The sequence below is a fragment of the Rhincodon typus genome, chromosome 9, assembly GCF_021869965.1.
Source record: "Rhincodon typus isolate 14 chromosome 9, sRhiTyp1.1, whole genome shotgun sequence".
NCBI classification, from domain to species: Eukaryota; Metazoa; Chordata; class Chondrichthyes; order Orectolobiformes; family Rhincodontidae; genus Rhincodon; species Rhincodon typus.
In genome coordinates this window covers 43,841,529-43,857,703 of record NC_063340.1, presented here as the reverse complement: position 1 = coordinate 43,857,703, position 16,175 = coordinate 43,841,529, and the positions used below count along the sequence as shown (strand labels likewise).

Sequence of the window (16,175 nt, the reverse complement as noted above, 5' to 3'; positions counted from 1 at the left end):
AGTGCGGTGATGATGTTGAAGAAACATCAGATTTTGGAGCTTGCAGTGGAGGATTATGCTGAGACTGTGCATCAGCTTTCAAAGACCAGCAGAGCTCTAGTGGCAGATGGGCACCCAGAGAGGTTGGTTTAATATTTGGTATTATGTATATGTTATAATTGTGACAGGAGGAATACACTGATAACAAGCTCAAGTAAACCACCAATCACGTCATAAGTACAAATGTGTTGATTCAATCACAAATACTCAATTGCTTCTTTCCTGTACGACTATTTGCAAGCTTGCCTTCATTGGTCAGAACATTGAGTATAGGAGTTAGGATATCGTGTTGCAGCTGAACAGGACATTGGTGAGGCCAGATAGAATACTGCGTACAATTCTGGTTTCCCATCTATAAGAAGGATGTTGTTGAACTTGAGAGGGTGCAGAAAAGATTTACAAGGATTTTGCTGGGACTGGAGGGTTTGAGTTATGGGGAGAGGCTGATTATAATGGGGCTTTTTTCCCTGGAGCATCAAAGGCTGAGAGGTGATTTTACAGAGGTTTATAAAATCATGAGGGGCTTGGACAGGGTTAGTAGCCGAGGTCTTTTTCCAATGATGGGCGAGTCCAAAACTAGAGACCATAGGTTTAAGGTGAGAGGGGAAAGATTTAAAAAGGACCTGAGGGGCAACATTTTCATACAGAGGGTCGTGCATGTGTGGAACGAGCTGCCAGAGGAAGTGGTGGTGGTGGTGAGTACAGTTGCAATGTTTAACAGGCATTTGGATAGGTATATGAATAGGAAGGGTTTAGAGGGATATGGGCCAAATGCTGGCGAATGGGACTAGGTCAGATTGGGATGTATGGTTAGCTCAGAAGAGTTAGATGGGGGCAGAGGGGTTCTGTTTCCATGCTGTATGACTCTATCCAAAACAAAAGAGACCTTCATAAATCATCTTTAATAACTCAAAAAATCCCTTTATTGTAACAAAATATTTCTGAAAACAAATGGCAAACACTGTTTAATACCTAAACTATAATCTGGAATTACAACTGGTGTCTGAATCTTAATGCATCAAGTTTTTGGGGGAAGTTCTAGCCACAAGGGCTAGGAAAATTTGCCTCCACATCTTACCAAATGCGCCTCGGTAGCTACTTACGCTAACCCTGTATTGCCGCTCCCGTACGATTCTTTCACCATCTTACCCATGTTCCTTGAATAACTCTCTGTTGACTGGATATCCTAAAGGCCAGCATTCCTTATACCCACGCCATTCATAAAAGCTCATTGTTCACCTGGACAAGCATTGTCAGTCCAGAGCTGTCCTGCATGGCATCTGACATTTGCTGACATGCAGATGAGAAGAAATTATCACTCTGCTGCACGATCAGATCCTGGAGATCCTGCTGGATGGGAAGGTGCAGACGTAGGGCTTCCTCCTCCTCCACCTCACGACCAACACACTCCCCAAAAAGCCAGCAGTGGAAACCATTATATCAGACCATGCCAGCTTGGTCTGAGGTTGCCACCCTTCTTGAAATATTTGCAGCCATCTGGAGGATTGCCAACCACTATATGAAGAATGTCAACGTTCTTCTCCACTCTCCCAGCATAAGTGCTACCATCTTCTCTCTGATACCTCACTCACTTTATCTTTGCTACTGTACCAACCTGTCACCAAGGCTAGTGCTCTACAACTCTCAGTATTGCCTGCAGCATCTTCCTTCACATGCTGTCACTAGCCTCAAACCTGATACCACTAGCCCTGCATGTCATCTGTGCTGCCTACTTACTCACTTGGGACACCTCCCCACCTGCGCCAAAAGGAACAGCTGTGCCACCCACTTTCACTTTGAAAAGATGTTTTTCCTTGTAGGAGAGACGAGAAGCAGAACTCAGTTTAAGACTGAGCGATCTTGCTTTAAGACAGATGAGGAGGTTTTCTCCACTCGTTTGTGGAATTCTCTTCAGAAAACAGAAGAGGGTGAATATTGAATTTATCCAAGGCTGTTTGTCAGATTTTGATAGATGAGGGAACCAAGAGTTATGGAAGGCAGACAGGAAAGTAGAGTTCAGACCACAACCAGATCAGCCATTATCTTATTGAATGGCGGAGTATGTTCAAAAAGCCAAATGGCCTACTTTTCATTCTGACTGCTATGTCCATGCACTTTCATTTGTGATGTTAAGACTAATTCCAATATGAACATCCCTGAAACTTGGCACAAGTAGGTGAATGCCAAGTAGAATCGTGGTATCACAAATTAGGTAGCAAGTATGTGCCACCAGATTTAAATGTCTTTTCCCCGTGTCACTGTGTATTTGCAGATAACCCATACTCTGGTTTATTATTGTTTGGTTCTTAGTTCCTTTGTGTGGGTATGGCTGGCATTTGCTTTTCCAGGAAACCTTACTCTGCATTAATTTTTGACATATTTTGTTTTTTCAGTGAACGTATCAGCATGCGCCAGTCCCAGGTAGACAAGCTTTATGCTGGCTTGAAAGATTTGGCTGAGGAGAGAAGAGGGAAACTGGATGAGAGGTATCGCCTTTTCCAATTAAACAGGGAGGTGGATGATTTGGAGCAATGGATAGCTGAACGTGAGGTGGTCGCTGGATCGCATGAACTTGGGCAGGATTATGAGCATGTTACGGTAAATATTTACCTCAAATACATATGTAACTTTACCTTTGGGAAATATTTCAGTCCACTACTTTTCTTACCACCTGAAAAATAGGATTTACTGAAATTTATTTAACCAGACAGTTGGTCAAGCACTTCTTGTAACAATCCAGTCTTTTATTCCTTCTTGTTTCTCTAGAAGCTGTATGCAGGAATAACTGGAGTCAGGGATGGTCCTAGAGAACTGGAAAATGGTTAATCTAACACCCCTGTTTAAGAAGGGAGGGAGGTAGGAGACAGGAAACTGTGGGCCAGTTGGCCTGACCTCAGTCATTGGAAAGATTTAAGAGTCCATTATTAAGGATGAGATTGCAGAGTGCTTGGAAGTGCATAGTAAAATAGAGATGAGTCAACACAACTTCGTCAACGGGAGGACATGCTTGGCAAATCTTTTAGAATTCTTTGAGGAGGTAATGAGCAAGTTAGACAAAGGAGAGCCAGTGGATGTGATCTGTTTGGATTTTCATTGGGCCTTTGGCAAGGTGCCACATTGGAGACTGCTAAATAAGATAAGAGCCCTTGGTGTTAGGGACAAACTACTGGCAGGGTTAGAGCATTGGCTAACTGGCAGAAGGCAGGGATTTGGGAAAGAGGGGTCTTTTTCAGGTTGGCAGCTGGTGACTACTCGAGTTTCGCAGGGGTCAGTGCTGGGGCCACAACTATTAACATTATACGTTAATGATCTAGATGCAGGAACGAAGGGCATTGTTGCTAAGTTTGCAGATGACACATAGATAGTGTGACAGGTAGGGATGAGGTAACAGGGAGGCTGCAGAAGGACTTGGCCAGACTAGCAGAGTGGGCAAAGAAGTGGCAGTTGGAATACAATGTAGCATGGAATTGTGCCACTCACAAAAAGCATTGCGGGTGAGTTTGAGGTTATGCACTTTGGTAGGAAGAATAGAGGCATAGACTATTTTCCAAATGGAAAAAGGCTTTGGAAATCTGAAGCATAAAGAGACTTGGAGTTCTAGTTCAGAATTCTATCTATAGTTAATATGCAGATTCAGTTGGCAGTTAGAAAGGCAAATGCAGCATTAGCATTCATTTCAAGAGGACTAGAATACAAGAGCAGAGATGTGCTGCAGAGGCTGTATTAGGCTCTGGTCAGATAGCATTTGGAATCTAAAGGATGGATGTGCTAGTGTTGGAGGGGCTGCAGAGGAGGTTTACAAGAATGATCCCAGGGATGAGGGCTTGTCGTATGAGAGATGATTGAAGACTCTGATCTGTGCTCATGGAGTTTAAAAGGATATAGAGGTGGGTTCTCATTGAAATGTACAGAATATTGAGAGACCTCGATAGAGTGAACATGGAGAAAATGTTTCCATTAGTAGGAGATTGTGGAAAACGAGGGCACAATCTCAGAGTGAAGGGACGACAATTTTGAACTGCGATGAGAGGCATTTCTTCAGCCAAAAGGTGGTTAGTCTTTGGAACTCGTTGCCACAGAATGCTGTGCAGGCTGTCATTGAGTGTATTTAAGACGGAGATGGGTAATTAGTAAGGCGATCAAGAGTTACAGGGAGAAGCCAGAAGAATTGTGTCGAGAAACACATCCACCATGATTGAATGGCGGAGTAGACTTGACGGGCTGAATGGTCTCATTTTTTGCTCCTATGGTTGTATGGTTATCAGAATGTGAATAAACAGTTACTTTTGAAAAGGTCTATGACTGTAGCAACCTTCCTCATTGCAGTGCCTCCTATGTTCTCTAATACCAACCACGACAATAACAGGTTAGAGAGTTTGCAGCTTTGGGAGGCAATGTCTGTACTGGGGGAGATGAGTGCTGCTCAGGCAGCAAAGAGTTCTTGAGGTTGCTTTACAAATGGAGGTATATGCTCATAAGTGTACATAAAATGTCAAAACTTGTGAAAGCTAAAATCATTATGCCTTTTCTAATGATGGGGAAACACCCGCAGAGGAATTGTTTTGTCCTTAGGAATAGTCTTTTGTACCTGCAGTCAAGTTATTGGGTATAGCACCATCCATGTGCACCTCTTACCTCCACTCTTCTCTTTTCCATCCCTTTGTTCGCCATCTGTCTTCTGTTTAATCCGCTACTTGCCTTCTTCCTCCGTCCCTTTATGCTCTTCCTTCCTCACACCCCCACCTTCCCCATCCCTCTACTCCTCCTCCAATATTCTGGGCAGCTGTTTGTTTGTTTCTGTGTGCAGTTTCTTAGAGGGGACAGCTTGTGAAGGACCTAAACAGTGTTTTTTGGGTTGCTATATCCCTGGGTATGCCTATAGCTCGCAGTGGATATTTGTGTCCTCCTCAACCACTTCTTCTCACTCTTCCTGTCTGAGACTGAACCAGACCACCTGACAAACTTGCCACCCAATTTGACTCTGAGCTGAGCTTCTGACTTACCTTCTCCAACATAAAGACTGCCTACTTCCAGCTCCATAGCATCACATGGCTCTGACTTGACATCATCATCTGCTGAAGCTATCGTGTGCATATTTTATCTCTAGACATGCTATTCTAATGCTTTCTTGCTAATCTTGTACCTTAACTTGAGCTCATAGAAAACTCAGCTGCCTGTACCCTAATTCATAGTAAGTTTTGATTTTTTTGCCATCCTTTTGTCTGCTGAATTGACTCATCTCTCTGATGCATAACCTTTGCACGTGTGGACAGCACACATATAATGAAAACCATGATATCTCATGGAATGTATGGGAGCACACCATTAGCATTCTGAAATAATGTTTCTACCTCGACCACTCTGGACGAATCTTGTAGTCACTCCGCAGGGTGGGTGTTAAGATTCTTGATGACCCATTTCATGCTGTCCAACCTTAGAATAATGAGGGGACAGCTTTGCCACCAGTTGTCTGGCAAGCAGTTAAATAAAGGAAGGGAACAGGGAACCTAGACAACCATTTTCTGTCAAAGTTGTCTGTGAACAACTCCTGCAACTGCAATACCAGTGAATGCAGTTCCAAATCCCTGTTGACTAACAATCACCCACCTTACCTTCCCTCTCTTACTGAACGTCACAGCACTGCTTAGGTACATGTAAAACCTATCGCAAAATAAAACTTTTTAAATCAAACTTCTAAATCAATCCATTTAACAATAAAATAATGACTATTTATTCCCTCTGTGCCTTTGCCTCTTCTGGTGCTTCTGTTCAGTGTGCTATTCCAGTTGCACCTGCATGGCCAGTGGAAGACTGTTGATTGCAATAGAATGCAGATAGTCTTGATCTCATACAGATGTGGGCTTGCAAGGCCTGGTTTCAGATGCCACCTCAGCATTTTGTTGCAGTAATTTGATTTAGCTAGCTGACAGTTAGCAGCAAGAGCACCAATAGAGTGGTCACAGTGAGTGCATGAAAACTGTCAACCTCAGAGAACAGCAGATTTGTGCTCTGCACAGTCATTACTATGACCATGAGCAGCATCTCAACAACTGCATTAATCACTGAAAGACAACTTGTTAATTTGCTTTTACACCTCTCAAGCCCTTTGAATACTGTTATCCATAATCAAGTTGGCAGCAAGTTGAGCTTGCATGGCTTTGGTCTGAGCTTTCATTGCAATATCCCGAGTGGATAGTTTCGACATATATTACAATGGAAGCTGAGACATCTCCATTCAATGCTGCATAATAGTTGGGTCCATAATGTGCTATTTTCTTGGCCATGTTGAAAATGATGAATAAGCTCTTTGCAAAGTACTGTACCAAGTTGGCCTTGGACTCATTGTTCCCTGATATAGATCACAGACTTTCCAGCAGACCTTTTGTTGAGCCTATTGGGCAACAGTTCCTCCTTTGAGAGGTAGCTATCCTGATGGACTTCTCACAATTAATTCTCAGCTAACCTATTTAATTCTAAGGTTCAAGTTTTGTTCTCTAATTTCTTGATTATATATTTAGATAGCATAATAAAGCTATTAAAACTCTCAATATCAAACTTTAGCTGCTAAACATAAGGCCAACATCCTCAACCAAAGGGTCTGACTGACATGAAAACCAGGTCATGGGGGCTTTTGTGCTGCAGCGGTAATGTGCCTAAATTTAAATTTATTTGTTCCCTTAAACTTCAATTAAATTTCCCATTGTGTGCTTGTACTAACAACTTGTATCAGGTTCTTTCATCAATCCTAGTATCAGAATTTCAGAAATAATTATGTCCAGGCTTGTTGGTTTTAAATGGTACTCTGTATCGGAGACACAGGTCATTGCCATCAGTTCAGTGTTCACCATTCTCAAACCGTTTGTTTCAGGAAGGCTCCTAATTCTCTTGCTGTGTTCTTGAAATCTATTGAAAAAGCCCATTGGGTTATTATGCCCAAATAGGTGTGTAACTTCAGAAATCCCTAGCCTAGTCCTGTCCAAAATCTCTCATCTGGCTACAGAAAAGGTGTGCAGTAAGTTTTTTAAAAGCTGTCAGCAGAAAGAGTTAATTCTCTGCTGGTTTGAAAAGGGACAAGGCCCAAATCACCAAACGATATCTTGTCATACTCTATTTTAGGTGTTTTCTCACTCATATCTCTTGTTTGTTTTTTTCCCTTCTGGAAACTGGAACAACTGTTCAAGTTGGATGATTGCCAAATTTCCACTTATCAGTATGTTTTTGGAATACACTTTTCACAGCACAGATTTTTTAAAAATTGAAATTGAAAAGTAAAGTTAACACCATTGTCAAACTTTGGTCTAAACCTTTGAATTCTTTCTGAAATAAATTTTGAGTTTATGGTGCTTGTGCAATACCCCGTGTTGATTTCAGTCGAATGTAAAACATTTTCGCATTGTAACAGTCATGAGTATTCCTTGTGAGTCCAATCCAATTTTCACTTCTTTAGATTGGCTGGGAAAGGGACTTTTGGAGAGTCTTAATCTCTTCCTTAACTGTGCATTTGGGTCCTTCACCCACCCATTCCTGCTGCTGGCTGACATTACACACCAGGTTGTGTGTACACCTCACTGCATAGAGACAGGTTGTTTTGTGAGGTAGCAGCTGCTGTCTGTTCACAGATTTCTGTTTGGCATGTTTTGGTTTTAGTTAAATCAAAGGAAAAGTCAGTTTCATCATCAGTTTCAAAATCATATCTAATCACAATGCTGGATCTATTTGCAGCGTTTTTCTCATGTCATGCATTGGCAACATTGCATTCCTGTGAACAATCATTTCTACTACACAGCACTTTTTACCAATTTCCACATCTTTCTGTTTTCCTCATCCAACTTTAAAGCATGTAAATGTGCGCCATTGGTTAACTTATTCCAGATTGTTTTTAGAGACACTGGTAATACTGTTTCATATTTCTACATTTTCCAGTGCATCTTCCACTACTGATGATTCTAACTATTCTATTAAACTGTTAGTCACTTTTTAAGTTACTCCAGTATCATAGTGATTTCCTGTTTTAGTTTAAAAACTACTCAACATGTGTTCAACTGCAATCTAAAACTGATGCTTCCCAGCTTCTTAGACTTAAAGCCAATTAAACTTTGACTTCTGAGATATCCAACTTCCGGCACCACTGTTGATTTTAGAGGTTTATGACACAGTCACCTAATGTAAGCAGTTGACAATTTATAGGAATTTTCTGATAGTTTATTAAGTTTGTTTGGTTTAAATATGATAATGCATACAACCATGACAATTGAGGATGATTCACTGATACCAGAGGGAAAACAGACTGTTGGTGTGGAATGTGTTGGTCTCATTACGTTGTGTTAACGTTGTATACTGTTAGCCATGGTGTTAGGGAGCTCATCCTCATGTCATCTTTTAATGTCCATCTTCCATCTGGTGAAGACAGGCTTCTGAGGACCATTCATGAGGTCTGATGAGGGCTGCTACTTATAATGACTGATCTCTGCCCCTGAACACATGATGATATATTCGATATCCAGCGGCTGATATTTTACATTGTGTCAATCAGCTGTCTGAATAGTTTTGGCTGGCAACCATGGGACAGCTACTCATGATGTTGGAGAAGCATTGTCCCCTTTCCCACTTCCATTTGAAGGTTAGTTTTCAATGACAAAACTGGGTGAGAGGTGAGTTATGAGATGGATGAAGAGATGCTTGATTGTGACTTGGATAAGTTGAGTGAGTGGCCACATGTACGGCAGATGAAGTATAATGTGGATAAACGTGAGATTATCTACTTTAGTAGCAAAAACAGGAAGGCAGATTATTATCTGAATGGCAATGGATTGTGAAAGGGGAGTTGCAATCAGACCTGAGCTTCTTTGTATATCAATTCCTGAAAGTAAGCATGCAGGTGGTGAGGAAGGTAGAAGTTATGCTGGTCTTCATAACGAGACAGTTTTAGCACAGGAGCCAGGGATGTTTTGCTGCAATTGTACAGGGTTTTGGTGGGACTGCTCCTGGCGTATTATGTTCAGTTTTAGCCTTCCTATCTAAGGAAGGATGTTTTGGCTTTGGAGGGAGTGCATCGAAGGTTTACCTGATTCCTGGGTTTCAGGACTGACCTATGAAGAGAGATTGGACTATTAGATCTATATTCACTGGAGTTTAGAAGAATGAGGGAGGGAAGCTCATAAAACCTATAACATTTGAACAGGACGAGACCGGGTAAATGCAGGTAGGATTTTCCTGATGAGTGAGGATTTCAGAACCGGGAGTCACGGTCTAAGGATAAGGGGTAAGCCATTTAGGACTGAGATGAGGAGAAATTTCTTCACCCAGAGAGTGGTGAGCCTGAGGAATTCTCTGCCACAGAGAGCAGTTGAGGCCAAAACAGTGAGTGTTTTCAAGGAAGAGTTAAATATAGTTTTTATGACTAAAGGGATCAAAGAATATGAAGCAAAAGCAGGAACAGGGTACCGAGTAGGATGATCAGCACATGATCATATTGTTTTGTGGAACAGGCTCGAAGGGCCGAATGACCCACACCTGTTCCTAATTTTTTGTGTTTCTATCCTTTTTCAGAACAAAACCTTAATTTTGAAAACACTGCACTCCTAATAGGTGTGGTGTCTGATAAATCTTTGGTTTATGCTTGTGGAAGACTAATTGCTACAGTATCACAGTTAAGTGAGGCTTCATGCTACACAGGAAATACTGAATATGAAATACAGAAAGCCCATCATTTTGAAGGGGACCCCAATTTCCAACACCTTCCAAAATGCAGTGCATTTTATCGTATATCCCATCACTTTTTTCTCCGAGTGTCTTGCAACAGAATGTAATTGCAACTATTCCCTCCTGTGAGCTGACACTTTGTCCTCTGTCCTGGGTGCAGATGCTGATGATCAGTGTCTCACCACATCCACCTCTGAGCTGTGCTCAAATTATGCACGACATTGTTATCTGAGTTGGTGGCTAAGTGTGTGAGAAGGAGTAACAGTGTTTCTTCATCAGTACTATCTTGATGTTGCAAACGTTGCCTGGCCAGATTGAACTTATTTGGATATCTGAATTGTGTTGAGATGAGAGAGGGGAAGAGTAGTAAGAAGTGCATGCTCACCATTTGCAGTTTCTAAATTGGAAGAGATTGTCGAATGAGGGAAAGTGAAATGTGACAAGGAGCTTTAAACATGAGGATACTGTTGCCATTTACTGTTTCAGCCCTGCAGTGGCTGCTCCCATTTTTTTTCCTATATTCATTCACGGGATAAGAGTGTCTCTGGTTACGTCAACATTTGTTGCCCATTCCTAATTGCCCAGAGGGCTGTTAGGAGTCAACTACATTGCTGTGGGTCTGGAGTCACATGTAGGCCAGACCAGGTAAGGATGGCAGTTTCCTTCCCTAAAGGACATTAGTGAACCAGATGGATGTTTTCCGACAATCGGCAATGAATTCACAGTCATCACTAGACTCTTAATTCCAGATATTTATTGAATTCAAATTCCACCCTCTGCTGTGATGGGATTCAAACCCAGGTTCCCAGAACATTACCTGGGTCTCTTGATTCACAGTTCAGCAATAATACCACTAGGCTATTGCCTCTCCCATGATGGCAAGCACCATCTCCTACATGAATTTAAGGACCAAAAGAACTGCAGATGCTGTAAATCAGGAACAAAACCAGAAGTTGCTGGAAAAGCTCAGCAGGTCTGGCAGCATCTGTGGGAAAAAAAATCAAGAGTTAATGTTTCAGCTCCAGCAATTTGGCCATCATCAGTTCTGAGGAAGGGTCACCGGACCCGAAACATTAACTCTGATATTTTCTCCACAGATGCTGCCAGACCTGCTGAGCTTTACCAGCAACTAATGAATTCAAGGACGTTGAGCCACATTTATTCCTCACCTGTTAGTGCTTGCTGTCTCAGGTTCTTTGATTCTTTGTCTCTAAAAGAGAGAAAATATGTTAATGTGCAATGCACTTTAGTGGTATGACTCTTATAACTGATAATAACTGTATGGACAAGTTCAGATGCAGCTGTGAGGCTTGCAGTGATGCAAAATCTGAGAGGGTGGGGAGAAGCAATGAATGTTATGTATGAATCGTGATTGATAGAGACTGTTGTTAAAGCACCATATCTTATATTAAAACTGCTGTATAAGTTGTTTTAAGCAGTGGGCATCTGATGCATTGAATAATATGAGGTTCATGATTCAGCTGGACGTGTATGATGTTTGAAGTTGCATTCACCAACCTTGCTCGCCTGCAAAATCACCAGACTTATTGCTACATTGAAGTCTTCGGGGTTGACTTGTGGCACTGACCACCATGGTTATCTAGCTCCCACTGCCTTCTGAAAGTTTCTCTGGTGGTCCACCTTTGTTTCCTTTTAATCTACCAAAGTCTCCACTATAACATCAGGAAATGTGAGAACCAAACTTTTATCGTTATTCTGTCTTTTCCCACATCATTGTGAGTTATATAATGATTTCTAGCACATCCTCCAGCCACAGTACACCTTCTGTTAAAGAAGTACATTTCTTTAAGTATCACAGTCTATAAGTGGTGTGGTAGCCTTTCTCATTTTTGTGCTCCCTGTTAAAGCATACAGGCACTCAGCAGCAAACTTAGTGCTGGCTGCACAATGCAACCATTTAATAAAGCAGGCAACATTAAGTTTGCTTGCTGCCTACCTCCAGCAGTGGATCACAATCACAATCTCCATGCCCATTTTCAGAGCTATTTATTTTAGCTCTTATCAATTTTAAATAGATGGTTGGATCAGATGTTGCAATTGGTATCATCTCCTTGTTTACAGGACCTAGTGTTTCATTTTTAAAACTAATTCCTAGAATGTGTGCTAAGTGGCCATGTATTGTTATTTCCTTTTTTTTTTTGCCTCATAGTCCAGCTTTTATAGCACATTTGGATAAGCATTTCAAATGCCAAGGCATAGGTGGCTATGCACCCAAGTGCAGGTAAATGGGATTTTGCAGTTTGGTGTTTGTTGGTCAGCGTAGGTATGGTAGGCCAAAGGCCTTGTTTCTATGCTGTATGATTCTATGTCAGCTTGTTTTAGGGAACAAGAACAGAAATTGCTGCCAAGGCTCAGCAGGTCTGGCAGCATTTGTGGAGAGAAGTCAGAGTTACCATTTCAGGTTCAGTGACCCATCCTCAGAACTGATGGAAGCTAGGAAAAAGAGATAACAAGGTGTAGAGCTGAATGAACACAGCAGGCCAAGCAGCACCAGAGGAGTAGGAAAGCTGACGTTTCGGATCTAAACCCTTCTTCAGAAAAGAAGTATCGAGACCCAAAACATCAGCTTTCCTGCTCCTCTGATGCTGCTTGGCCTGCTGTGTTCATCCAGCTCTACACCTTGTTATCTCAGATTGTCCAGCATCAGCAGTTCCTAATATCTCTGAAGCTAGGAAAATGTTGGCTTTTATGCAGAAGATAAGGTGGGGGAGGGGGTAAGGAGTAAATAATAGGTGGAAATAGAGCCCAAAGAGAGGGAGAACAAACGGGCAGACAAAGCAGTGGATAATGATCACCTTGGGAGAATGAATAGCTATTAGTGGACAAATAGTGGCTAACGATGTGTGGTGTGTAATAGCAGACTGTGTGACAACAGGCCTGGTGGTTGGGGGTTGGGGTAAGGACATGGGAAAAGGTGCCTCAAGCCCTAAGATTGTTGAATTCAATATTGAGTCTAGAAGGTTATAGAGTTCCCAAGTGGAAAATGAGATACTGTTCTTCCAGCGTGCGCTGAGTTTCGCTGGAACACTGCAGCAAGCCTGAGACAGAGATGTTGGCCAGGGAACAAAGTGGACTGTTGATGTGGCAGGCAACTGGAAGGTCAGGGTCTTTTTTGCAGACAGAATGTAGGTGTTCTGCAAAGTGGACACTTAGTCTATACTTCATTTGCCCAATGAGGAGGAGGCCACGTTGTGAGCTGCGAAAGCAGTAAACTAGTTTGAGTGAAGCACAGGTAAAGCACTGCTTCACCTGAAGGGTGTGTTTGGGCCCTTGGATACTGCGGAGGGAGGAAGTGAACGACAGGTGTTACACCTTCTGTGGTTGCAGGGGAAGGTGCCTTGGGACTGTGACAGGGTGTTGGGAGTGGAGGAGGACTGAATCAGGGTGTCCTGGAGGGAACAGTCCTTGTGGAAGGCTGACAGGGAAGGGGAGTATGTGTCTGGTGGTGACATCCTGCTGGAAGTGGCAAGAATGGTGGCTAAAGATCCTCTGATGGGATGTTAGGTGAGGACAAGGAGATCCTGTTGCTGTTGCAGGAGGGAAGAGAAGGGGTGAGGGCTGAAGTGCGAGAAATGGGTTGGACTCGGCTGAGGGCCCTGTCGGCAATGGTGCTGGGGAATTCTCAGTTGAGGAAGAAGGTGGACATTTCTGAAGCCTCCTTGTTAAAGTTGACATCATCAGAACCGATGCAACAGAGTCAGACGAACGGGGATAATGGAATAGAGTCTTCACGGGAAGCAGGGTGAGGATATACAGTCAAGGTAACTGTGGGAGTTGGTTGGTTTGTAGTGAATGTTGGTGGCCAGCTTATCCCCAGAAATGGAAATAGGGATGTTGAGAACCATTTCTGACTCCTCCCTTCCCTTCCTCAACACCACTGCCACTTCAACACATCACCATGTTCCCTGGCCAACATCTCTGTCTCAGGCTTGCTGCAGTGCTCCAGGGCAGCTCAGTGCAAGCTGGAAGAACAGCACCTCATTTTCTGCTTAGGAACTCTATAGCCTTCTGGGATCAATATCGAATTAAATAATTTTAGGACTTGAGGCACCTTCTCTCATGTCCGCACCCCAACCCCCCACTCCAACTCCGCCCTCCCCTCCCCTCTGAAACCAGGCCTTGTTATCACAATGTCTGCTATTACACACCCCACATCGTTAGCCACTAATTAGCCACTACTATCTATTCATTCTCCCAGTTGATCATTATCCACTCCTTTGTCTGTCCATCTGTTCTTCCCTCTCTTTGGGCTCTACTTCCACCTATCATTTACTCCTCACCCACTACCCCTACCCTATCTTTTGCATAAAAGCCAACCTTTTCCTAGCTACCATCAGTGCTGAGGAAGGGTCACTGAACCTGAAATGTTAACTGTGATTTCTGTCCACAGATGCTGCCAGACCTGCTGAGCCTCTGCAGCAATTTCTGCTTTTGTTTCTAATTTCCAGCATCCACAGTTTTTTCAAGTTTTTCTTTGGGGAAGCTTGGTTTCAGAGCTGCAGTGCCAGATCAATGAAGCTCCATTGATTATATGTAATGGGTGCATAGATGGATGTGATTCTCTATGGCAAGGTGTGATTAGATAACAATCGTCCTTTAATCCCCAGTCACTTCAACAGCTTCAGTTTCTTCAGCAGTTTCTGCATCTGGCCCTTGGGATAAGGGATTCAGTGCCAAGCAGGTATCAACATACTCTAGCTATTTGATCCACAACTTGTGATCAATGTTAGGGGCTCAATATCTCAAAGTTTGATCAGGTTCTGTTCATCCACTGCTTCCAGCATCACTATGCTCATGTTGTCCACCAGGTTCTGGTTATATCTTGTCAGTAGACTCCAGGTAGAAGAAGTATATGGCAGCAATATTGGTGTGACAAGCCTGTCCTTCAGGTGCAACAGATCAAACCCAGGGATGGCGATGATGGTGTCTGGGACATTGTAAGGTTCAATTCCATGAGTATAACAATGTCAGGTTGTTCATTGACAAATCTGTGAGACAGTTGTCCCAATTTCAGCTCAAGCTTCCACATGTTAGTCAGGAACACTTTGCAAGGTTGACAGGGCAGTGTTCTTGCTGTTTCCCCAATGCCTAGATCAATGCTAGGTCTTCCTACATTTTGTTGCTTGCTTTGCAGTAGTTTTTTTACAGCTGAGTGGCTTGCAAGGCCATTTCAGAAGGCAGTTAAGAGTCAACCACATTGCAATAGATCTGGAGTTGCATGTAGGCCAGACTAGATAAGGATGGCAGATTTCCTTCCCTGAAAGACATTAGCAAACCAGATGGGTTATTATAACAATTAGCTACATTTACATGGCCATCATTTGGGCAGCATTTTAATTCAAGATTTTATTGAATCCAAATGTCACCATCTACTGTAGCAGGATTTGAAACCATGTTCCCAGAGCATTAGACTGAGGCTCTGAATGAGTAGTCCGATTGCATTATCACGGCACCAAGTTAGATTTTCAGCTAAGCAACAATCAAAACACAGTCTATTCTTCTTTTAATAAATTATATTTCTTTTCAGATGCTGCAAGAGAGGTTCCGTGAATTTGCTCGTGATACTGGTAACATTGGCCAGGAGCGCGTTGATAGTGTGAATCGTATGGCTGATGAGCTGATTAATTCTGGGCATTCTGATGCTGCTACGGTTGCTGAATGGAAAGATGGACTCAATGAGGCTTGGGCTGATCTCCTGGAGCTTATTGACACCAGAACACAGATTCTGGCAGCTTCTTATGAGTTGCACAAATTTTACCATGATGCTAAGGAGATCTTTGGACGAATTCAAGACAAGCACAAGAAACTTCCAGAGGAGCTAGGACGAGATCAGAACACTGTGGAAGCATTGCAGAGAATGCATACTACATTTGAACATGACATTCAAGCTCTTGGTACTCAGGTGAAATATCTAACATTCTCTGTATGATTAGTAGAGTGGAAGTCCAGTATAACACGGAAGGGTATGCTGTGAATTTACCTGCTAATTTACTTACAGCTTGAGGGTCCCATTATTCCAAATAAAGAAAATTGCAAATGGAAAACCCATCCCTATCCTATATTATTTATGAATTTAGTAAATGTATGTTTTTGCATTTGAAATAATTGGCCCATGTTGTAAATGGATATATAAGTGGATTCTCCCGATTGCCCACTGAATTTTGACAGAAAGTCTATAAAACCCCAGCGAAACACAAACAGGAATTATTTTTCCTGTTGAAAGGATATTATTTTCTCCTCCTAAAATTTGACTTCAACCCTACATAGCTACTTAATTTTATAAAGCCCCCCCTGAATAAATATGCAGGTGCCTTGTTTCCTTGCCATTTTTAACTTAAGCTTCTGTTTTCTGGACGTGATTTTATGGTTCCTATGCTTGAAAATCTCACTTCCAATCTTGAGATACAAAGACT

General features: G+C 42.4%; 1 protein-coding gene across 2 annotated transcripts in view; it reads left to right on the top strand.

The window, feature by feature from the left end:
• Window positions 1-16,175, top strand: part of sptbn1 (spectrin, beta, non-erythrocytic 1) — a 390,719-nt gene that overhangs the window by 347,216 nt on the left and 27,328 nt on the right. For both annotated transcript variants that reach the window (XM_048601480.1, XM_048601481.1), the window contains 3 exons: window positions 1-122; window positions 2,433-2,637; window positions 15,290-15,664. In XM_048601480.1, coding sequence (XP_048457437.1) covers window positions 1-122; window positions 2,433-2,637; window positions 15,290-15,664 — 702 coding nt within the window. The remainder of the gene's footprint in view (window positions 123-2,432; window positions 2,638-15,289; window positions 15,665-16,175) is intronic.